At 42.6% G+C, this 25,708-nt stretch overlaps 1 protein-coding gene across 3 annotated transcripts in view; it reads left to right on the plus strand.

Moving 5' to 3' along the window:
* The first annotated feature begins 12,245 nt into the window (after positions 1–12,245).
* LOC127602372 (netrin receptor UNC5C-like) overlaps positions 12,246–25,708 on the plus strand; it is a 156,170-nt gene continuing 142,707 nt past the window's right edge. For all 3 annotated transcript variants that reach the window (XM_052068442.1, XM_052068440.1, XM_052068441.1), the window contains exon 1: positions 12,246–12,643. In XM_052068442.1, the coding sequence (XP_051924402.1) occupies positions 12,541–12,643 (103 nt within the window). In that variant the 5' untranslated portion in view covers positions 12,246–12,540. The remainder of the gene's footprint in view (positions 12,644–25,708) is intronic.

Below are 25,708 nucleotides of genomic sequence, written 5' to 3' on the forward strand. Positions count from 1 at the left end.
ATAATGCTGGCCGGACCCTTATTCAAAATGGCGCCGCGAGAGTGGCTGCCTTTCCAGCAGCTCCTATATTTTGTTCTACTTCTTACTTTCATAACTTTGCTGCTGTGGATTGGGAATTTCTCCATTGTGAGACTAATAAAGGTTTTTCTTATCTTATTTAATCCATTCATACCTATTGCTGCTAAGGCGTCTTTCTTTTTTTAAATAATCCCAGCATGGAATGGTGAGTTGTGAATTTTGCTTGATCGAAACATCACCAGTAAGCCAATTTATATGGTACTCTCCACATCAAGTGTTTCACCACCTAATGAGCGACTTTGCTGCTAGGCTGGGAGAAGATCGAGCATTATCAAGCAGCAGTCAGACTACTTGCCAAAATCCAAGCAGAGTTGCAGTGTTTGCGCAGATTAGATACTGCATTGTGGTAAAGTTATCCGTGTTGAAAGAGTGGTTGTTTTGTGAAGTTATCTGCATGCACCACATGCATGGATCTGCCACGGTAATTGACAAGTATACTGTAGTTTGGCAACCAGTGCTACTCCCGTGGCTGCGACCTGCACTGTCTTTGTTGTTGTGAAAGTATATGGCTGACAAAAGCCAAAGAATGAACAAAATTCACACATTCTGCTCATTTGCCAATTTTCAATTTTTTTTCCAAAGGATTTTCACTTTCATGTTTTGTATTGTGTTCACTTCCAGTACTGAATATGAACCAAACCACCGTCTTAGAATACAGCCAAGATATGTGCCGAATTGTGATTCTTAAAGTACCAATAGACCGTTGCTATTTACATCCTGTACAATACTGCGCCCAGATGTGTTTACATCTCCAGTGGTTTCTGTGATACATCTGCTCTCACTCCGCCCGCTTCCTTGCAGCTCACACCAAAAGAAACCGAGTGGCGTCTAAAGAGGGAAATACGATTTTTGTTTTCTTTATGCTGCATCAATAACGAGCCAGCAAGTTGCTGCATCGTGTTGTGCGTGCGCACATGTGGTGTATCCAACTTGCGACAGATGTTCGTCCTTTTTATCAACCTGCCGCTCCTCTCGTATCCGCTCTTGAGTCGCTCTTTGTGAAAATGAAGGGGACAATTAGGAAGTTCTCGCCCTCCTCCTCCCTCGCCAAAAAGGCTGTTAAACGTTCCAGCGCGTGCTCGTAATAGGCAGTAAAGTCTAATTAGAATTTGGATATCCTGGAGAGAGTATCGAGTGCAAATGTACATATTTGGTCAGGTAATATTGCTCATTTGGGGATAACTGTGATTCTCCTGAGCTCCCATAGCCAGCAGCACTTTTTTCTTTTTTTTTTTACAGCTCTGATGTAAAAGGTCGCCGACACTTATTCCATCAGGTGGACCACCGCCGATGGCGACTGACGTGAGCGCTTCCCCAGTGAGCCAGTAACTATTACAGACCGCTGACGGCGAAAGGAAAATGGCATTGATGGACTCACATGAAATAGAAGATGGACGGTGAAGGTTTGCGCTTATTAACATGTTATTGTTTGTGTCTTGTAAAGGAAGTCTAATGTAACAGTATATTACCGCATCATATTAATATAACATTCTTATATTTAAAAAAAAAAGCATTTCTATATGTTGAATTTATTTTTACATTTTAAATACCTGTACATGTAAAATACATCTTTAAAAAGACATGGAATTAAATTTTTTAAATATATTACTTTAAATCATTTAGTTTATATTATCATTTAATTTTTTTGTTTCTAATTTATTCATCGAGAAATTGTGCATATTGTTTTACAGTTTTCTCAATTTTAATAATCATATTTTTTAAATAATTTGAAAAAAAGAAAAACATTGTTCTGACTAACGCAGCAACCGCTGCCGCACGCCGAGGAGCCGCATGATGACAAACGCACAATTGTTGACAGTTGCGTGGATCAGTGTGCAAGAGAACAACCTTGCTGGATATGTTTGTGGTGATCTCGACATTACAATTTACTTCCCGAACCTTTCCAGATGCCAGAAAATCCTTTTCGTATCATTACTTATCAAATCTTTGCACCGACGAGTTGATGTGTGATGCAACAGCTGATTACGAGCGTAGAACTGCGCAAAAATGCAAATGCGGGTCCTGCGTCCTCTTTCTAGCAAGAAAGTTACCAGTGTACAAGGCAAAAGGACAGAAGGGAGCGTATGAGGTCTTCTGACTTCTTCTAGCTATCTTTCTAGTTATTTTCTTGTTTCTTTGAAAGGACCGTTCCAAAAAAAAACAAAAAACGTAAATGGTCTTTTTTGTTTTTCCCCTTTGAATCCCTCACAATAATACTATGAAATTGCTTCGGGCGGACCCTGAAAAGAGTAAAAGGTCATGCCACTGGCAACCACTGTCCAGATCAGACAAAACATTTCGCAGCTTTGGGAACACAAATTGTGGACAGATTCTTTCAAATGAGTGAAAAAGAACATTGTTGGACTTACTGTACACGTAAATTTGGACTGTACCATTGACACGTTTTCCTTGTACCCGCAACAAGGAGTTTGTTGACATTGGAAGTCGAAGTAGTATTTCCTGTGTAAAGTGGTTCAGGATATAGAATGAAGCAGGCTGGTTCCAGACTGCTGATTTTCCAGGCCAGGGCCAGATTGATGTTCCAACGGCAGCAGGAAAGAGCTGCCGGGGATTGGCGCAAGAGCACGGGGGCGACAGCTGATATGACCCCTGACCTCACACCTCTTTTGGAATGTCAACACACGCACACACCCACACGTGCACGCCCTTGCGGAGCCCCGCAAGCTCTTACATGGAGTACACAAGTAAGCGGCGGGTGTGTTGCTTGTCTCTGTCTCTGCCACTCAGTGTCTAAAGGCTGCCGCATCATGAGCGACAGACACAAAGTCTGGACAAGATTTCACGTTTGCGGCCATTTAAAATTGGAATCGCAGTCACGCGATGTGGCGTCGCACATTAGAGCCAATCAAAATGTACAAAAGCTTCCGCACAGGCGAAGTATCAATTTATGGATTCTGATCAAGTGGGACACAGTCTACATATTTTACAACAATACTTAACCATATTTACAATATCATATATTCATGTGAATGAAATATCAAAGTGTTTAGTGTTTAATAAGTGTGATGGAATTGTGTAGGGTAAAACCATAATATTTTTTTTCTTTTTACATTAGTGTATCTCAAGATCAACATGCTGTGGTGCTGTTGCACCCGTCTCGCACACCCCATCCCCTTAGACACAGGGCAGGAAGGACTTGACAGCAGCAGGGTCGCGCTAAGTAGCCGCAAAAGTTTTCTTTCATGTCGACGGCAATTGATGATGCGACGGAGGTACGCGGATGAAAAGCATCAGTGCGCTATTTTGCTCGTCTTAAAACGCCAGCTTTGAGGAACTCCCCCCCCCCCCCCCCCCAGTTTTGGCTGCAAATGAGTAGCAGACGTTTATTCACTTGTAACCTGAAGTGAATGGGGTCAATGGCTTGCAACAACTCCAAAAATAACTGATTTGAAAATGATTCGGCGGTGTTGTATTACAAAATATCAACAAGTAATACTTGCATACAAAATTACTATGTTATAATCTTCCTATAAATGATGAAAATGGTTCATGAATACATATAAAGAATGTACACATGCATTTCATAAAACAATTGTAATGAATTGCAATTTAATAATTTGCATATTTTAGTCTGTATGTAGAATTTCTGTCCATGTCAACAATCCAAAGATCAACATTCATTCAAATGCAAAAGAAAACACAACTCAATATGTTATAATTATGTAATTAACTAGATGGAAAGTCAAAGTTAGTTAAAACTAGGTTTTTTTTTTGTTTTTGTTTTTTTTTTATGAGGAGCTCAGTGGTGACTAACCTGAAATTTTAGGGGCACAAATTGACTTGTGCAGTAAATATTCATATGCCCAATCGTTTTCCGTATGTTACGATAAACGGATGCAATGCAGATTTTTTGGTGGCACGTTAACAAGTAGATACATTTCGTTGCACCGTCTCAAATTGTAAGGGCCAAATGCCACCAATTAGGGACAGTCTGGAGCCCTCGATGGGTATAATTCCAACCTTAAATTTCAAAGTGTATGGTGGTACCCACCTTTTTTGTCTCCTCCTTAATAAAATATTTTTTTAATAACAATGCCTTGCCGCAACATCATATAAATATGCTCTGCTGAGTCTGAAGGTAGATTAGTACAGAAGCGACCCACTTTTCTCATCGGTGTATTGTTCCTCGGTAACCGACCAGCAAACCAGCCTGCCAGCTAGCCAAACAACGAGCCAGCACCAAATCTCGCCTTTCAGCATGGCGTCGTGTTGTCATCAAACTCTGGGCTGGCCAATGACTGCATAAACAGTCTTTTAAAATCCAGCCAATGGTGGTGTAATCAAAACGTGGCGGACATTGCAACACTAGTCACACCGGAGTAGAGGAATATGTAATGCGCGAAAATAGATTGGTAAATAGTAAGCATATGGGAACCTATGATTCAATTTTTATGTTAAAATACATGGTGATTTTTTTTTCTGCAGCAGATAATATTTTAATCCCCCCCCCACCCCCAAACATCTAATAATAACAATGCGGATGCCCGCTACCACTGAAGCCGTTTCCTAATGATTTAATTGCAGCAATATTGGTCACCACTGGGTTGGCAATGCTAATTAAATGTGACTTGAGCTTCCAGGAGTGTGCTCGAGGTAATAATGAGCTAATCAAAAAGCACTCGGGCTGATTGCTGCAAAATTAACACCTAGGAAGAGGGACTGGAATTAATTGCTTATGTGCTCCCGGCTCACAGAACACATCTGCGTCTGTCAGGGGCCGTCGGTGTTGCCATTGCGTTATCCTGTTGCGTTGTTGTAGTTGCTTTTTTTGTCGTAATTCACGTCCCCAACACGGCGGTCTTAAAGTTTAAACTCTTCCCGCGGCATCGATGGGTGTCCGTTTGTGGAATTCGTTGGCATCCCACTTTGGATTGAAGTGTCATTTGTTAGGTTGTAGGAGGATTTCTCGGGGGGTGGGGGGGGTGGTATTGGCCAGATGCCAAGCGGTCGCTGGGCATGTCATGTGGCAAGGCCTCGTCTGCGAGCAGCCTGTCTGAGCTTAGCAGCAAGCTGCTCAAGCAGACACGCTTCCTGTCTTTGAAGGGCACGCTGTCGTTTGAAGACGGTCACGTGGTTCTGTCTTCAGGTCGATTTCGACTTTTGGTGGTCCACCTTTATTGTTGTTTGATTTCAATGTATTCCAACTTGCTTACATATGTCCTCTGCTTTTTCTTTTTTTAATGTATGTATGTATGTATTTATTTATTTATTTACAGACAACATTTTCGAGCATTGTTGATAAGAGTAAACTTTCAAATGCTTAAATCTTGCCACATTCAGGTCTCAAAATATTTTTCGACTTCATTTTCAACTTCTTCAAGTTCGGTATTGCTGTTTTGTTTTGACATCGTTAGATCAGTGCCTATATTTTTAATTTATTTTATTTTTTTAATGATTAGCTCAACAGATAGCTCTGCAGGAGCCTGATAAGAACCCTAATCAGGCGTGTCGGAGGAGGGAAACATCTAAAACTTGCAGAAAAGCAGCTCACAAGGACCGATGTTTGAGACGGTCACCCTGTTGTTGAAAATCACTCAGATATTCATGTTTTCAGGTCCCCAAAATCTGCTTGTCAACCAAAGTTAATGCAAAAATATGAGGTCTGAGCAAGCTTCAGATACAGAATACCACAACGTCAGCTCAGTCTCTCTCTCTCTCTCACACACAATTTGAAATCGAGTAATTGGAGTTACTTTTCTCAGTCAAATTTAAAATCTTAAGATGCCACTATATACTATCCTTGAATTTGCATGCAGACTACAGTATGTGGCAAAAAAAAACCTCAAATTGACCTCCTTACTTGTGACTTTGCATATTCTTATCAGATCTTCCACTGTACATGAGAGGATTTTTAAAACCATAATAGTATGCTACATTAACGCTGCAGTTTATCTACATCGCTGCGCACTATTACTGGACTACCATTAAGAAAGGGGGGTAGGGGGGAAAACCCTCTGGCTCAATCCTCCGGAGAATGTTTGGGAAATTACATTCAATGGGATACTTGATTTGATTTGCAGCGCAACAAAGGCTTGGAAATTGCCTCTTGTCCTGATGGTGCCAGTGGATATCTAGAATTGAATCGGTCTCTAATAGAACAAAAACAGTGGATCAAGGCGGCGTTGTGTGCGTTCCCACGCGGACGGCAAACAATTTGGTTCAACTCCCATTATAACAGTTACACGTTACGCTGTCTTCCGTTCGGGTGATAAAGGCAAATCGGAGGCGTCGTACTGTGGCGATGATGTCAAATGACAATTCATGCCTTGGCTAAACATCGGGTGGCGCTCGCTGCTTCCGTTCATATCCCGTTGTCAAGTGTGTTAACTATGGGAAGCCGTTGATGCATTTGTCCTCGATTTCCGGCTTGAGGTCTATGAAGGAGTGTGCTCGTTGTTCTCAATGGTAACGAGTCAGGCAAAGTACTTCTACTCATGCGCTAAAATCTCTTTACTAGTGTGCTGAATGACGACTAGGCCCAACTAGTAGGCATGTATAGAAAGTGATTTGATTTCCAGTTGAACATCCATGGACTAGTTCCTCACTATTCATTCATTCATTCATTCATTCATCTTCCGAGCCGCTTGATCCTCACTAGGGTCGCGGGGGGTGCTGGAACCTATCCCAGCTGTCTTCGGGCAGTAGGCGGGGGACACCCTGAATCGGTTGCCAGCCAATCACGGGGCTCACAGAGACGAACAACCATTCGCACTCACACTCACACCTAGGGACAATTTAGAGTGTTCAATCAGCCTGCCATGCATGTTTTTGGAATGTGGGAGGAAACTGGAGCACCTGGAGAAAACCCACGCAGGCCCGGGGAGAACATGCAAACTCCACACAGGGAGGCCGGAGCTGGAATCGAACCCGGTACCTCTGCACTGTGATGCCGACGTGCTAACCACTGGACTACCGGGTCGCCTTAGTTTCTCACTAGTAGTAGGCAAAACTGCTGTAATTGACAACTGTGTGGTACGTGTACTACTAGTGACAACATAAAAGGTTTCCATTTAACATCTAGCACTTCACGGGTATCAGTCCTAGTTTCTCAATGATGTCACCGAGTGGATAGTTTTACCATCGCAAGTAATGCGTGTAGTTGTATGCCAACATAGTCTAACTCAGGTACTGAACATTCGGCAATTCCCCTTCGCTGCCCGTCTTTAAAACTCCTCTCAAAACGAATTTGTATTCTTAATTTTCTTGTTTTGCGATTTTGACAGTCTTCGTGATTCATTTATTGTTTCATCTTTTATTGTTGTATATATGATGTTTGCTCCATGTACAGCACTTTGGATACAACAGTGGTTGTTTTAAAGCGTTCTATAAATACAGTTGAGTTGAGGAAACAAATGCAATTAGCGGCACATTATTTTGATGTGAAATGTGCTCTCCTTCCTTTTGAGGTCACATGCTGCAAGGGATTTTTCAATCCAATTTATCGCCGCCGTGATGTTTTGTTCGCTGCTAAATCCGCTTGTGTGTGTGTGTGTGTGTGTGTGTGTGTGTGTGTGTCTGTCTGTCTCTCTTTCTCTGTATATGTGTATATATATATATTCATTCATTCATCTTCCTAACCGCTTGATCCTCACTAGGGTCGCGGGGGGTGCTGGAGCCTATCCCAGCCATCTCCGGGCAGTAGGTGGGGGACACCCTGAATCGGTTGCCAGCCAATCGCAGGGCACACAGAGACGAACAACCATTCGCACTCACACTCACACCTAGGGACAATTCAGAGTGTTCAATCAGCCTGCCATGCATGTTTTTGGAATGTGGGAGGAAACCGGAGCACCCGGAGAAAACCCACGCAGGCCCGGGGAGAACATGCAAACTCCACACAGGGAGGCCGGAGCTGGAATCGAACCCGGTACCTCTGCACTGTGAAGCCGACGTGCTAACCACTGGACTACCGGGCCGCCCGTATATATATATATATATATAATATATATACACATACTAATATCTGTGTGTGTGTATATACGTATGTATATATATATATATATATATATTTATATATATATATATATATATATATATATATATATATATGATAGATGTGTGTGTGTGTGTGTATTTTAAGTGTTTGTGTCCCTCAGGAAACAAATCAATTAGATGACTTTTCTCCATGTCCCTTGTCTGTCTGTCTGTCTGTCAAACGAGCAGCTGCATAAGCACTCAAATCCATCAAATGATTGATACCATGCCATTTTTTTTTCTTTTATCCCCAGCCCTGGTTTGTTTGCTAGAGGTGAGGCGCTAAACGGTTGACTCTTTCGTCTCATTTTTCAAGTAAATCCCCCTCTCAAACGTCTACATGGACCACCTGGGCCGCTAATCCACTCACGTGTCGGCTGGATGCGAGGACGGAAAGTTTTGGATGTGATTATTTGTCCAGGTCTATTCGCTGATTAAAACAGGGACCTGAGTGTAACTTGTTACGTAATGAGTAAATGTAAGCTCTTCTCATCCAGCCACAGAATCCTGGTTGCTTCTGTCTTGCTGTAGGCTAGCTTTAAAAAAAACAAAAAACATTTTTTTTCATTTTGTGCAATTGCATTCGCTTTTTGAAAATAAAAAGTACCTCACTAGAGTGAAAGATCTGCGATTCATATAGATCTGGCTCTCAAGTTAATCACTCGCAATATGTGAGCATACAAACTGTTAGCAAGTTAGCATTTATGTCTTGCTAGCCAGTTGATATATTACCTGAATATTGTACATGTTTTAAATAATCCCGATGGATATGCCTTTCTCCTTAAATTATTTTATCTAGCATACTAATTGTTAGTATCTAAGCAGTCATTATCGTCTCACTTTATGAAATAGTACGTAAAGTTAGCATAACAATTGGTAGCAATTTAGCATTTCATGTGGTCTCACAAGCCCGAGGGCCACTAACGCGGCATCAAGTATCCCTCAGAGACAATATGATTTGCCCAGCATCTCTAGCTCACCATCATTGGACACTAACTGTCAAGGAATGTTGTAGACGTGATCTAGCACTAGCCCCTTTAAATGGCACCCGACTGCAGGAAATGTTTCCAATAATCTATACTAGCTTGAATAATATAGTACTCTATTATTTGGAATGATGTGTAATCTGTATGCGGTCGCCTTTCTGTACTGTACTCGTGTTGCTATCTTGCTATATGTTAGCACAGTAACTATGAGCTGGCTAGCATTTGATCAAGTCTAATTAAATGCCCTTTGAACATTTCTGACAGTGGGGCTTGATCTATAATGCTTATGGATCTGCCTTTCTGTGCTCAAGCAGCCATATTGCTGTCAGTTGGTATATCGATATTCGCGGTTTGTCCAGGCTCATTATGTAATAATCAATATGTGAAAAAGTAATTTATTATACTCCCTATGTTGTATAATCCTTATGAATCTTGCTTAGAGCTTTATGCATTCGATCTTCTTTTATGTTGTCATACAAAGTGTTGTTGTGTTGGTCTTCTATGTATCCCCCGAGGCATGAGGTCTTTCCATATGAACTACAGTACATTGTTCCTCACAGCTGACGCACATGCTGAATTTTGCATACTAGCGGTGAGCTTTTGATAGTATTTCTTGGGAAATTTGACTGAGGGTTTTATTTTTGCACCCGCGTAATGAAACCAATATTTTTGCGCCAATGTGAACTAAGCGAATTACAAGTGTCGCAAGCAAAACGCAAAGTCCCCCGTTGGCACTGAACGCTCACGAGGGCTGAGTGTTGATCCATATCTGAGCGTTCCATATGTTTCCCGTCTAACTTATTGCTTCCCCCATTCCCAATAAAGTGGCAGCATAAAAAGCCTTTTTACAGGTCCCGACGGGTCGCCGCGACTCGCGGCGACGGCGTTTCGAGCTCGCGGGGGCTGCCGCAATGACAAATAGCAGCCAGTGCATATTTTACTACGGCCATTTACAATGCATGATGCCCTGCCCAGGCTGCAACAAAATGACTGTGCAGAAACATAATTGAGAGGGGAAGTCATGCAAAATATACACTGATCCTGCACCTTGTTTTTGGAATAAGTGTCACAAAAATAAGTACAAGAAAAAGCAAAAGGGCCTGACTTGTGTTGTCATATCTGGCATGGTTCAAACTATGAATGTTGATCAACATTAGAGGTATGAAGAATATTGGTCTGTTTCCAGATTTGGTAAGGTTTGCTTAATCAATTAGAATGTTAGCATTTGTGATATTCTCATTAGGCTTTTGAAATGCTAGCTGATTACAGGGGATGATGTGTATTCTTTTCGGTTTGGTTTTTTGCACTCATGCTGCACTCTTGCAACCGTCTAGCGTAGCAATTGTAAGCATGCTATTCAGTCTCATTTTTCAATACTATACGAGTACAGGATAGTATGCATAACTCTTACGTCTGGCGTTGTGTAGTCAAGTTGCTCGTATGTACATCATGCTAGTGTACCGATTTAAGAGGGTGTTAGTCACGTTTTCTCCAGTTTGTTATATCTTGCATACGAAATGTTTGCATGTTAGTATTTTGTCCTGTCTCAGCACCGATATCATATCTCAATATAGGAATACCGTAATCCATATGGGTCTATCAATTGTTAGCATTTTAGCATTTTATCAGTTCCCATGAACTTTTTTTATGGTTTTTTTTTCGTTGTAGATTTTGATTTCTAGGCATGACGTATAATCCCGACAGAGATTCCTTTCTGTATTCCCGTTGCTATTTTCCCACGTTAGAATTCTATCCTGTGATCTTTTTGAACTACAAAGTAGGATAATTTGTGCCGTTTCAAATTTTAATGTCGTTTCTTTTATCTCATGGGTGAAAACTTTAGAAACATCTCAAGGCACACCTAATATGAAACTAATCTCTTGACCGGTCTCACCCGCTGGCATCTGGATTTTGGCCTGTTTTGCTATCGCTTCTCCTCTCATCTCCCTCCTCCACTGCTCTGTGAGTGTGTTAAGTATTGATGGGCTGGTAAACGGTAAATAGGGCTGTCGCTTATAAAGTGCTTTTCTACCTCAGGTACTCAAAGCATTTTATACTGTTACCACATTCACCTCCTGATGACGCAGCATCAGGAGCAACTGGGGGTTCACTATCTTGCACAAGGACACTTTGATGTGCTTGCAATGGCCGGTGATCGAACCACCAACCTCTGGGTTGGGGAACGACCCATCTGCCACTGAGCCATGAGTAGAGTGAGCGTATTACTGTGGAGGATTCTGTGCAGACAAAGCGAAATAGATCTTGCGGAGAGCCACTTCCCTGGAGGCGTCTATGCTGCGCTTCATTCCATCAAATGGTTTCTCCTGCTGTTTAAACGAACATCATATAGCATCACGTCTTGTGATAAATGTTGCCCACTCAGCTTCTATTGCGGCCTGGCCAATCTGGAGTGGAGATCCTTGCATTTGTGATCCCTTTTGAAGGTTTCTTCATTTTTTTAAACCCCCTTTAGTGTTTTTTTTCTGAGTATTTCCTTGACCTTGAGGTGGGCGCAATCTTAGACGAGGGTGATCTCGTTGAGTTTTGTCAGTGGGCCTCAAAGTGCTATATAAATAAACTTGCCTTGACATTTCTACAACTTGATTAGCACCTTTCTGAACGGTGTCATTCAAAAATATGTCTGTTATTGCCTACGTTAATTAAAGCTGAATTCGTGTCACGGATCGCATTAGCTGATGAAACAAAAACGTATAATTATACCGCGTTTGCAGGTTAAGAGGATGTCAGGTCTTGCACACCAATGTGCAATCGTGTTCCGGTGATGGCCATAAGGGGGCAGTCGTCAGTCAGCAAAGCTGCACGCACACACGCTCCATGCGCGTGTGCTGCACGCGTCTCAAGTACTGGACTGTATGTAATAATATATATTTTTTAAACATCAGGAGAATGTATTACGTTAAAATACAGCTCAAGCCGAATATAAAGTGTTTTAAAAAAGGTGCAATGGGATATTAGGGAAAGGTGCAACTTATTTTCTGTTAGTCGGACCAGACGTGTGAATTATCAATTGTGTGTGATTATTTGAACGTGTGACATAATAGTTAAGAATGGTTAAGTACCAAAAGTGTTACATGCAGAGATTCGCACGCTGAGGGCGGAGGCATGGTGCTCTTTTCCCTCAGTCGCTCTCGTTCTCTCTCTCTCTCTCTCTCGCTCTTTCTCTTACTGTGAGTGTGCGCGGATCCGCGAGCAAGCTAGGCAGCAGCCGCGCTCAGTCCAGCCGCGCGCAGACACGCGTGAAGGGAAGTGACATCGCCCCCTCGCTTAAAAAAAAAAACCTTTTCGGGAGTTCAGGATTAGAAAACGTCTTTTGGCTTTGTCTGTTCGTAACCGGGAGAGCTGAGGTTATTTTTTTTTTCACCGATATTTTTTTTCATTTTTATTATTTGTGTTTGTTTGTTTGTTTGTTTTTTCTTTCCCTTGGACTGACAGCGGAGGGTTTCTTTTTTTTTTCGTGGACATGGGGAGAAGTGGACTAGTAGATCGCTGGAGGTGGATGTGCGCCACGCCGGGCGTCCTTCTTCTCCTCCTCCTGGGGTTCTTGCATGCAGGACTCGGCCAAGGTAAACGCGGTGATCGGAAACGTGCCTTTGCGCTCGACTTGGAGCGTTTTCTCTGTAGAGTGTGTGTGTTAGTTAAAGTGGCAACAAAATAAAACCATTTGTGCGGTTTTGCACTTAAATTGCGCCCGTGTTAAAAGCACCTTGATTGCCCCCCCCCTGCAAAAGAAAGAGAGAAAGAAAGCAACAAACAAACAAAAAAAAGCCTTAACGCCACTAAACTTGCTCTGTTGCGGTGTGCAAGTAGGTGACTCGCCCACACAGACCAAGAATTAGACTGTTCCCAGGTCAATAAAACCACAAGCCATCAACTTTTAATATATTAGGAATGTGAGCTCTATCTATCTATTCATCGATCTATCTATCCGCCATCCATCCTCAGGATTCCCACGACACAAAGCACAGCGAAGCTCGTCAAAAATAAATGCCTCCCTCAAATAGAACCCTGCTTTTTTTTTTGCTTTTTTTTGCTGTCAAAAAGCAGGCAGTCATTCTGTAGACGTTGCTGTCCACCCATGGACATTCACCAGTCTTCGTGGATCATTTATGTCAGCAAAAGAAATGTCTCCCTCAAACTAACACCTTGTCTTTTTTTTCCGGAAAAAAAAAAAGCCATCACTGGAATTAGGTGAGTGTTATAAAAAGTTAGCTGTTGTTGAGGCGTTGAACTATATTGCTGACCAAAACAGCAACACTTTTACCAATACATCTATCTTTGGGGGCGACACGGCTCAGTGTTGGAGTGGTTATTCCCCCAACCCACAGGTTGGAGGTTCGAACCCATTGTGATGATATCAAAGTGTTCTCGATCAAGATGCTGAACCCCCAGTTGCTCCTGATGCTGCGTCATCAGTCGGTGAATGAGGTCACGGCACTAAAGCGCTTTGAGTTTGAAGTGAAAGCCCTTTTATCATGTATCCATGATGGAAAAAAAAATAAAACATTTTTTTTTCAAGACACAAACACTAAGCTCAAATCAGTCGCATTTTTCCTGTTTGGATTTTTTTTTTTTGAGTAATTGTTTTGTAATTGTCTCATTGAGACGCTATTGTCCACACACAGACATTCATGACTCTCACTCGGGTGTGTCGTCTACTTGAGAACATTTCACGGTGAACTGCTTTTTCATGTCAGGAAAAAAAAAGCAAGTAGTCAATGTAATGTCAATTCATGAACGGTGTGGTTAAAAATCGAAATATCAAGGCCTTTCGGACTGGCCAAAACAGCAACAACAACCAGTCAAAGTTTCTGAACTTGCCATTAACCAAAGTAAAATGAATACCTCCATTAAATACGTGACTCCTTTTTCATGTCAAAGAACAAAAAAAAAAAAACAAGAACAAAGTAAGTGTAATCACATTAGACACACCCAGCGGACATGATGAAAGAGTTCAATGGTGGGTCCTCCGTTGCTGACCAAATCAGCAGCACCTACCGAGATGCAGAAAGAGTCTCATAGGTGAATTGAGGTTGTGAAAGCATTCCAGGCTTGATAGGATTGTACAATTTAGTTTTGTGGCGCAAGAGTTGATGACTTACTTACTCGAAACAGTTGAAGCCCTTTCCCTTAAGTTGACACCTCCGATTTTCTTTAGGGAGGGGGCGGGGGTGAGAGGAAATCATTGACTTCAATTAATTGACGCACCGAGTGAGTAGCAGGAAATGACCCAGGGATTCGAATACCGTAACCTTGGTTACTGGTGGTAAAAAAAGTGTCCGATGCTGTGTCTCCTGGGAAAATTAAATGCCTCTCTCAAGTTTGCTGTGAAGAAAGTAAAAAAAGGTCATAGTGTAAGAGTAATAATTTCAGTTCATAGACACGATTGATCACACCAGGACAATATAGAGAGAACTGCTGAACCCATTTGTGCTTGTGCTAACCAAAACAGCAGCACCTGCCGAGTCAGCATTTCTATTATATTTTATTAAATTTTATCTATTTGCGGGCTGGACTGGTCCCAACAAAGAGTTTGAGTAGCTGGGTATTCATTCATTATGATTTATTTAATTTCTTTGATTGAATAATTGCCACCCATTTATCAATGTATTATTTTCCTAAATCATCATTGAATATTCTTTTAACTTGTTTTTTGTTGTTGTTTTTATTTGACCATCCATTCAGCCCGGAACAATTTTTGGCACTCTATTGAATTTTTTTTTTTTTTTTTTAAATCGAGATCTCAATGGAAGATAAGAGTTGAACGGAGTGTCGGGATGAGTGTGAAAAGTCTCCTTGTTTCTCCCTCAAGCTGAATGGTCGCAGACACATTCTGCCATTCAGCTGCTGGAGAGTAAGGGAAGGGGAGGGAGTCGGGCAGTGGAACATTGGCGGTTCTGTTTCTTCCCGGACCCATTCCTTAGCTTCTGGTTACATGACATTCATATTTCCATCAACACACATACTACATTCACCAGCGCACACACGCACCCTCACACTTGTTGAGATTAGCCTTGTTCAAAACGGCATTGCAAACTGTTGGCATTTGATGTTGAAGTTGTGTGAGACTGTTAGCATATCTGTGTGGATCTCCAGTGTAAGGATGCTTGCACTGTGCTCCCATGTGGCATATAAGTGTGTATGTGTGCATATATAGGTGTGTGTTTTGTACATATGTGTGAACCAACATGTTTTGTACGTGGGAGTTTGTGTGATATTTTTTTGTGTGTGTGTGTGTGCGCCAACTTGGCTTTGTGGTAAAGATGGCATGTTGTTTCTTTCTTTCTTTGTGTGTGTGTGTGTGTGTGCATGTGCGTGTGTGCATACACTTGGCATGACGATATTGCCAGCGCTGCCTGCCGTCTCCTGCTGTCGCCCATTATGTTGCGATCCCGTCCCATGGTGCACTGCCGCAGCCTTTAAGGCTTCACAGCTGGGGAGGCAGAAACCCAAACGAGGCCAATCCGATTGGTCGCTCTAAAACAACCAATGGGCCGGCTGACCGAGCGGGACTCATTTTGTTGTGGTGCCTGTATGAATGCTGAATGATAAGCATTCATACTAATGCCGATGGTCACATTTCATTGTGTGTGAGAACGAATAAGCTAATAGTCAACTTATAACGATTTTTTTTTTCTCACTGGTGGTGTTAAGTGGTACACGGCGCTGCCTTTCATGCAGTCGGCACAGGCGTGATTTTAAGGCCAGTGCCACAATTTCAAGCCACGACCGGATCAAAGAAATGGGTGAGTTGCGTCAGGAAGGACAGCCAGTGTAAAAACTGAGACAACCAAATCAAAGTCGTGACTCGCACTGGCGACCCCTGAGATTCAATTTAAAAAAAAAAAAGTTATTGTAATATACCATGCAGGAATTACAGTCATTAATGGGATTTTCAAAATTTACAAAATTTGCAGGATGTAAAAAAATCTTCACAATTGACATAATGAATTTCATACAAAATGACATTTTTTTTGGAATTTACAAACATTGACACATATTTGAAATCGAAAACAAAGTTCTTCTTCAGTTGCACAAAAATGTTTCATGTGTCGCGGGTTATTTAGGAATATTTACTGATGAGCTTCCATAGATTTGCCAAAAGTCTCCTCACGTCTGACCAATGAAATTACCAAACACGTCAGAGTTGGACCACTGAAACTGTCCCGAGGGCTGCCTGAAATGAAATGTGTGTATGGAGCGGTACACAGTTGTGCAGGAGTGAATATAGTAGAGTGAAAATAAGATAAGATAAGTTATTTGTCCCACATTGGGGAAATTTAGTCTACAGCAGCAAGATTGTGGGTAGAAAGAAGAAAAACAAAGGGTATGCATTCACAAAATAAGCATGCAGGGTTGAGTTTAATAAGCGGAGGGAACGAGTGCCATAAATACAGCCATCTCTGCAGCGCGACCCCCAGTCTCCCTGTTGTTTGTTTGGCAAATGTCTCCCACCATTGTTGGCAAATGACGACAGGAGCTAGCCAGGGAAGACAGCAATTCTGGCCATGGAGCGACATACCCTGCATCTCCCAAACACAGAACAAACGGATTTCCAAAAGCTGCACTGCCATGAACTTATGTGCCTGATGAAGCTCGTCGGCAAATTTACCTCATATGAGTGGCTGGGCGGACGTTGTATCGGTCTGTCGTGGTGAAGAAGGAGCTGAGCCAAAGGGCGAAGCTCTCAATTTACCGGTCGATCTACGTCCCAACCCTCACCTATGGTCACGAGCTATGGGTCGTGACCGAAAGAACGAGATCCCGGATACACGCGGCTGAAATGAGTTTTCTCCGCAGGGTGTCCGGGCTCTCCCTTAGAGATAAGGTGAGAAGCCCGGTCACCCGGGAGGGGCTCAGACTCGAGCCGCTTCTCCTCCACATCGAGAGGAGCCAGATGAGGTGGCTTGGGCATCTGATTCGGATGCCTCCTGAGCTCCTCCCCGGTGAGGTGTTCCGGTCATGTCCCACCGGGAGGAGACCCCGAGGAAGACCAAGGACACGCTGGAGAGACTATGTCACCCAGCTTGCCTGGGAACGACTCGGGATCCCCCGGGGAGAGCTGGAAGAAGTAGCTAGGGAGAGGGAAGTCTGGGCTTCCCTGCTAAAGCTGTTGCCCCCGCGACCCGGCCCCGGATAAGCGGTAGATGATGGATGGATGGATGGATGGATGAGTGGCTGAAAACATTTTGGAGTCCCATTGTGTAACTAGGTGCGTTCAGCATTGGTTTTTTTTTTGGGGGGGGGGGAGTATCTTTGCTAATTTCCCATGTTATGACGTGGAAACCCGCAGCTAAATTTAGCCGTTGTGACTTTTCATAAAATGCATTTTGGCATCCTGAAGTAACGTAATCATGTGACTTCAAACTCATGAAAGAGTTTCAAAATGTTTGAGCGTTTATAAAAATATACGACATGTATTACACGTGCAAAACAGATGCAAAATGTGTAACCTTTTGCTCAATTTGTTGCACAACTATTCTCACTCCAAACCCAGTAAAACAAGAAGCACATTTGCAGTGTCTGCGACTCATTGGTATGAATTACTGAGACATTCTGTCCTCCATTTATTTATTTCCTGGAAATTCCGCATTTTCTGAAGGAATTTTAATGTCCATCTTTTTGTACATGGGCCAGATGGAGGGAGGAGGGTGAGGCCAGGTTGCATGGATGAGGAAGGGGGAGAGATATCGCTGGGTGGTTTGCAAGGGCTTTGATCACGCTACTTGGACTCGACAACTACACACACACAAAGCTGCATTCTCTGCACGTGGATTGTCCATACTTATGGCGTGAAAGGATGTCTTTGACTGCATCTAGCCTTGAGACCGAGCCTCCCGCTGCTTGCGATGCCGCGTTTGTCTCACCTCTTCTTCATCTTCATTTTCTTCTGTGGCCACACTTACTCACAACAAACCCAGCACCTTTAAGGTCTCGGCCATGATCAGACATGTTTTTTTGGTGTTTCTTTTTTTTCTTTCTTCTCCCTCCCTTCTCACCCACTGTCTCCTCTTTGCGCTTGCAGAAAAGCATTTTTCACTGACCTTTCTAAGCCTCCCTCTCCCGCTCGTCGCCTGCGGCCTTGTGTTCTTCTCTCCTATTCACTCATTACATTTTATGATGGACAGTGAAAAAAGACATCCCACGCCTGGAGCTTTTCTTTTCAATTTTTTTTTCCTTTTAATTCTTTAATTTGTTTGGAAATAGGTCCTTATATATCATGGGACTTTTACTACCGTGACATCAATCATTTGTTGTTTTGGCTGATCAAAATAACTTAATTCTACCACTTGCAGGGAGACCTGGCTTAAATTTAGCTTGGTAAATCTGATCCTTGTGCCTTAAAGCGCGAAGGAGCTTCGCAAAACAACCATTTTTTTTTCTTTGCTGTAATTTTCGACTAAATTCTTGTCAAAGGAAAAAAAAAGTGTTGAAAGCAAGCACAAAATGACTCAAATTCCTGTCAATTAAGCACGACTTTGAAAAGCATTGCAACTGTACCACAACAAATGTACACCCGCAGTGAATGCTAGTTTGTTTATGTAAGCGTGAGTGTTTACAAGACATTTTGAAACCAACTAGAACATGAAGAGGAGATCCTCGGTTTGTTCTCCTTTCGCCGTCTCCCGCTATCAGTCCTTAATTCCTTCTAGAGTTTCATCTACGGCTCTGGAATTATGAATTTTTCATGGCCTGTGAAACCCGAGGCCTCATTTGGGGATCTCGTTTCCTGCCGTTTCGTCTTTTACCCTGTGTGTGTGTGTGTGAGTGTGTGTGTGTGTGCGTGCGTGCGGTGAGAGCAGTTTTCGAGAATGAGATTTCCCACTTTGTGCTCGGATACGTTTTGGTTGGTTGAAAAGAAACTCTGCTAACCCGCCAGAAGTGTTTTATTGTGGAATTTTAGGCAGAAATATGCTTGGGTTTGGCCATGTGTAACTTAAAACAACGATAGTATGTTAAATTTGGTTGGCGTTTACTAACCCAGAAAAATTGTGTCAAGAAAGTCACCTATGAATGACGGGAAGTCAGAAATTTTGGTTGGGTTTTTGTTTTCACTTTACGGACGTTCCATGTTGATGTGGTTTGGCGTTTTTTTTCATCTTCATGAGAGTCAATTTGCCAAAAGAAATTATTTTTAAATTCAGCCTGAAACCAGTTTCATTCTGTTACATTTGTCTCTCATGAGTGGAACTACAAAAAAGTCTCAAGAAACCAAAACACATGGGATGTATGGCTCTTTGATGTGTTTTTTTTTGGGGGGGGGGGGGGAGTGGCAGGGAGTTAAATTATTTCTAAAATCCAGCCCCGGAAAACCAGTTTCACTCAGATATATTACATTTGGACGACATGTGTCCCGAGCATGAGGAGAACCACCAAAAAGTGTCCCCACTCATTCCATTGCCATTCAATTAGGCACACCACGAAATAATTAAAAATGTCAGCCCCTGAAGCCACTTTATGAAATATTGTAGGCGTGTCTATTGCGAGTAGAACTACAAAATTACGCCAAGAACCCATGCTGAAAACCACACCGGAAGACTGACATTCTGATTGCTCTTTGTTTTTCTTCACTTTAGGTTCATTAAAGCCGTTTCTAGGGTCTCCTCGTGGACCTTTTCATTCCTCTTGGAGATTTTTATCCGATTACGACCAAATTGGACCTATATACTGTACTAGACGGATGGCCGACACTTAATTAAGAAACATTTGAGTTTTTTTTGTTTGTATTTTGTTATTGCATGTAGGTGGCGTGAAGCGGCAAAGTTTTTCTTCCTATGCCCGTCTTCGGCAACTGTCTGCCTCCCACTCTTGCGCCTGTCTGCCATTGGATTTACTCGGTTTAATTAGCGTGGAGACCAAACAGTGGACATATTGTGCTCTTGACGGGAGTCCCACGAGCAGGACGTGTGTGTGTGTGTGTGTGTGTGTGTGTATGCATGCATGTAAGTGTATGTGTGCTGCATGTAAATTAATGAGTCAATTGTGGGGTGCAGGGATGTGTACGTTTTGCACATGCAAACACCGTGATGAGTCAAGTGGGGACGGTGAGGGGCTGTGGAAGCAATAGACAGGTAAATAATTTTTATTATTGTTGACCATTATTGGCCTTTTGATAACGGGTATGCTGCTGTTTGGTTTTGGCAGCTTTCTGTTCTATCGCAAAATTTAACCGATGGCAGCGGGTCTATTGGAAGTGAAGAAGCTGCCGGTCACTCTAGATGGCTTGGCGCGAATGTCCAACACTCACACTCAAGCGGTGACTGAGCTCAACCGCAATACTTTGCGGTTTTGGAGCGACTCAGCGCGATTGAAAATACCATGGAAACGTTGGAATCTACGCTGCGAAAGAATTTTCGGATCTGAATGATTGGCGCCAGTGAGGAGATACAGACCAAGGACTCAAGGCTGTCTGGAATTGTTGCCGGCCGTCCCTCCAAAACAAACAATGTGATCTGGCCTTTCCCTTGGATGGAAATACGCATGGAGTCTAGGGCCCCCACCAGCACCCCCCTACTTCTCGGACATGGACTGATACCGGGACTGTCTTCATGATGAGCAGACCTCGACGAAGCAGCTATGACCTGTACACGCATACACGACTGGACAAGCACACGCGCATACACATCCTTGTTATCACCGTCTTCATCGCTCCGATTCTTTTTCCCCCCGTAACTGTCACGTTGCGTGGTGGTGGTGGACCCCAAAAAGCAGGCAGGAGAGAGGAGCAGGGTATATTTGAAGATGTGTATTGAAAAAACACAGAAAACAAAAACAGCAACCAAAGCATGACAGTAGCAAACGCAACAATGACCCGACACCGAGTGTGCGGGCAGGAGTCCTTTTATATGCCTGATTACCTATGACCAACAGGTGTGCAGCTGCCAGGGGAGCTCCACACTGCCACCTGTTGGTCCCTAAACCGAATCGTGACAGTAACGTGGTTCGATAACGCGGAGCGCAACGGTGACCGTGCAGCTGGTCATTTCGGCCGCGTCACGATTAACCCCCCCCCTTCTCATTCATCCTCCCCCTTATTACATGTTATGTCTTGTGACTTGTTGTAACTGTCATATGCTTATTTATGTGCTAAGGTCTTTTTTATCCTGGACTTAAATTATCCTCGGAAGAGGATAGTTCGAGCATGTTTTTTTTCCCTATCCCTACCCAGCGTTTTCCTTTCTGAATTCTGATTTAATTTCCTCATTGCGGGACAAATAAAGGATATCTTAATCTTAAGAAATGGAGTGTCCACACAAACACGCACGCACACATACACACTCTCACACACACACGCACTCTCTCTCCGCCCGCCATCTGCTCTGCATTGAAAGCTCACCTCGTATATCTCTTTGTTTCATCTCTCCCCTTCACGGTCTATATCTTCTTTTTTATTCGATACCGTAAAATCTCTAATAAATAGGCCGGGCTTTTTTTTATTCGCCTCCAAAATGAGCGGCAGAATCTCGCTTTGACAGGTGACACTTTCCCCTTAACAATGCCCTATACTTAATCTCAATTTGCTCTGTCCTTTCCCTGGTTTGTGTCATCCTCAGACACCAGGTCTGGAATCATTCTAATGTATTTCAGTTTTGTTAGCATGTGGTAAATACACAAATGGTTGTTCAGAGCAAAACTGTTCCACTTGTCAAACATGTCGGTAGCAATCTTAAAACAATAGGATATTTAATAGTCAGAACTGTTGAAATGTAGCTTTTCATCGTGAGATGAATCTAGAGTCTGAACAGCTCCACACGTGTTTCTCGAAAATACAAACTGCAAAGAGACATTTATGACAGGCAGTCCTTCGGAATTGGAATTGTGAATCAGTCAGTTTGGTTTGAGGCCGAGCACTTCTCGCTGACATGCGCGACCTGGCAGATGGCTGCTGGCGGTTTTTGGCTGAGATGTGTTTGTGTGTCACAGCACGAGAGTCTTTAGTTGTGTCATCATGAATATGTAATCAAGCAGCCCATTGATAAATGAATGCGTGATGTGACAGGGATTGAAGCGAGGTCCTGGAAAAGAAAAAGTGGCGAGACTTGACCCCCCCACCCCCCCATCCTCCTGCCTTGCGCGAGGCTGATTGGATGAGCTGTGCAAGTCCGTTCTGGTTGTGACTCCGGAGAAAGGGATTGGAAGGGTTTTTTTTTTTTTTTTTGCATGGCAGCAACTGGTAATCCAGTGGTCCATGCAAAAAAAACCCAACCTTGAAACCATAATTATTATAATCACCACTTTCACCTCTGAGGCGCTTATGTTAGCACAAACACAAAAAGAAGTGTGTGTGTGTGCGTGTGTGTGTGTGCATGTGAGCGTCTTGAAAAATAACTTTATAGTCAAATAGCATATTTAAAAAGATGGATCCATACAGTGCTTTAAGTGGAAAAAATGTAAGCCCTTCGTCAATTATTTTGTTTGTGTATGTGGGGGAGGAGGGGGGGATCTCCAAGTGCTCACTTCAAAAGGAAAAGGAAGATGTACTTTTGTACTCCCATGTCAACACTGAAACGTGTAACGAGCGCATCGCATTTCGGGGGGAATGAAAGGAGTCACTTTGAGTGGCCATGATACAGTGAAAGTCAGCTGTGACCACACCCACAGCAGTGCAGCCCTTCGCTTTGCAAATCCGCATGCCTGCGGTCAGCTGCAAAATTACCAAAAGCGAGCACAATTACGCCATGTGACGCACGGGATTCACACCTGTCAATTAAACACACGTAGACTGACTCACTCCTGCTCATGATCACATGGGAGTACGGTTACCGATTATGTTAATTCCATTTGCAACCACTCCTATGGGACAACCGGTTCTAAATTGGAGGTTGCTCAACTTTAGTGGTGATGCATATGAAAGGAAATGGTCCTATGTGTTTCATTCCAGAGCAGTTCATTTCACCAAAGTCCCTTTAGAGCTCACAGTAGCGAGTGTTAAACCCGTGATAATTAAACAAATTACATAAAAGCCAATGACCTCAAAAATGCTCAAAATTCCATTGCGTTATCAATGTACCTCCAGGTTACAATTTTCAAAGTGTGCGGCGCGTAAACACACTGTGATGAATTCAGACGCCATTCCCCACCATTCTTCTTCCACGCCATTTGGATTCCTCAAATCTATTTCCTGTCTGCGTGGTGAAGCGCCGTGATTAATTAGGCGGCCTGCAGCCACCTCCGAGCTGGCTCCCGCGCTTCCTTCCTCGCCTGGCTTCGCTCTCACGGATCACCTTCTTCTCCTTGAGAACAAAAGATTTCCTTCACGAGGATTCTTTTTGTTGTGTTTTAAAAAGCACAAAGTGATCTTCACCTCTCAGCCTAACGTGCCTCCACAGCGCTCCTTTGGGGCGAGTGTGTGTGTGTGTGCATGGATATTTCTGGCCAAATAACAATGCTATACACGCACAAAAAGAGCCTCCTCAGCAATGTGCTGCCCATATTCATTAGCGACTTTAGAATGCTGTAGAAATGAATCAAAGCAAAGTGCTTACATGTGGTCTTGTCACCCGCTGAACAAAATATACTGCTCCCTGAGTGTCTGCATGCGCCGGTGGGGCTAATTGTGTGTGTGTGTGTGTGTGTGTGTTTGCTATACAACGTGCATCTTTGTACCAAACTAGATAAACCCAAACTGTGTTTTTTAGTGGCGCGCTAAGTGGTTCCGCAACATGCCGAACATCACTGAGCTCCACTGAAAAAGTTGCAAGATAAACAACAGTAATAAGAAGATACCCTTCAGTGTAAGACAGCGCCAGATTATTCCGCGTTAAAGTAAGTTTTTTTTCACCCAAAGCAAAGATAATCTATGCCTGTGAGTTTTGTCGTATACTCTGTATGTGTTGCTGCTCCGCGTATGTAACACCAGCGGTTGTTTAAAAGTTAAATACCGATATTCATGTAACAGCATCTATGCTAATGTTCATTATCTATGATATAGCATTAAGCTAGCAGGCTTTATATATGATGGTCTTCCTTTTCCTGGCAGCTGCGCAGTGAGAACAAGCAGTAAAGAATACTCGAATAAGTGTGTTTCAAACATTTTAAGTTGGTTTGAATATATATCAATGAGTGATACGAGCAAAAGTTAGCAAGATTCTTTAACTGACAACTCTGGATGTTCAGAACGGAACAGAGTGTAACAGTGGGGATTTATTTATTTTTTTATACTCTCCATATCGCACAATTTCATGATTACGGCCATTTTGCACAACAGAAATAAACAAAATGACTAGAAATCATCTTTTTTTTGTTATACTCTCCATATCGCACAATTTCATGATCACGGCCATCTTGCACAACAGAAATAAACAGACTGACGAGAAATCATCCAGTCAAAAAAAAAATACTGGTCACACATGGGCACATCGAACATGCAATGTACGTGTTCTGATTGATCCAATTGCCTCTGTCGGTTATTACTGATAGCCACCACTGGGCACAATCAAAGCAAATAGAGTTGAATAATCACGTGATGGCATGTAAAATTAAGTCAATGTCACACAGTGTACACATATATATTTTCTCAACTCTATGATGCGCATCGCCTGCGTGATCGATTTACCGTGTGCGCAATGTGAATGTGATCAATGCCGTATGCCTGCAGAGAGGTCACTTTCATATGGAGGGAAATGAGGAAAGACGCCGTGTGAATAAAATCAAAACAGAGTCTGCTATGTGTGTCCAAATGCAAAAGTTTGTCTCCCTCTACTTGCTTATTGCATTTTTTTTTAATAAAAATGAAAACACAAGGGATGAATGACACAAAGATTGCATTTGATTTCATGTTTTTATTATGGGCATATTCATATTTTGATATTGCAAATATTTTGATGTTCATAAATAGTTGCTGTTATTTAAAAAAAAAAAAAAACATTGTCGCTGTTGCGTATTAAGTTTCATTTCGGAAGGACGGTTGAAGTTCCACTTTGGGTAGGACTCCCGCTCCAGTTTGTAGTCTGACTGACTTTGATGCGACTGTGGCAAATACACAGGCAGAGATTACCCTTGTGAATGAGTCAAGAAATTGAAATTTTTTGAAATCATTAAAATACACGCCATTTCTTCTTTACCGTTGGACAAATGAGGAACTATGCGGTACTGTTTTATCATAGCTGGTTGGTTGATACAAGACTTGTATGTTGTTGGTCAAGCACTCATTTGAGGGCCTAGAAATGACAAAATAAACACACATGCTAATGTGAACCTGTTGCCATGCATCAGCCGTGGACTCTGTCATGTCTTATTTATTCATTTCGTCTCACAAAAAGTGCTTAACTTTTCAGATACACTTCACAATCTCCACATAAATTTCTCTTCCGGTCCCATCGTTTCCCTTTACGCCCGATGCGTTCAATGCGGTGTGTTTTTTTTTTTTTTTTTGTAGTTTCAACGTTAAACACACGCTCCAGTCGAGGTTATAGTATAAATACATTCATTGACAATAAACCTTCATTTACACAAACGATTCCAGAAGGCCTTAGACACACAATCAGATATTACTCTCTGTATTCCCCTTTTTGATTCAGCCATTTGGCCGTCATCGTCATCCTCATCATAATAATCGTAATCATCATCATCTCCTTGAGGCGCAGCTGGTGTACTGCGCCGTGCAATAACGCTTTCCTTGTCCAATGGCA

The sequence above is a fragment of the Hippocampus zosterae genome, chromosome 6 (assembly GCF_025434085.1).
Source record: "Hippocampus zosterae strain Florida chromosome 6, ASM2543408v3, whole genome shotgun sequence".
Taxonomy (NCBI): Eukaryota; Metazoa; Chordata; class Actinopteri; order Syngnathiformes; family Syngnathidae; genus Hippocampus; species Hippocampus zosterae.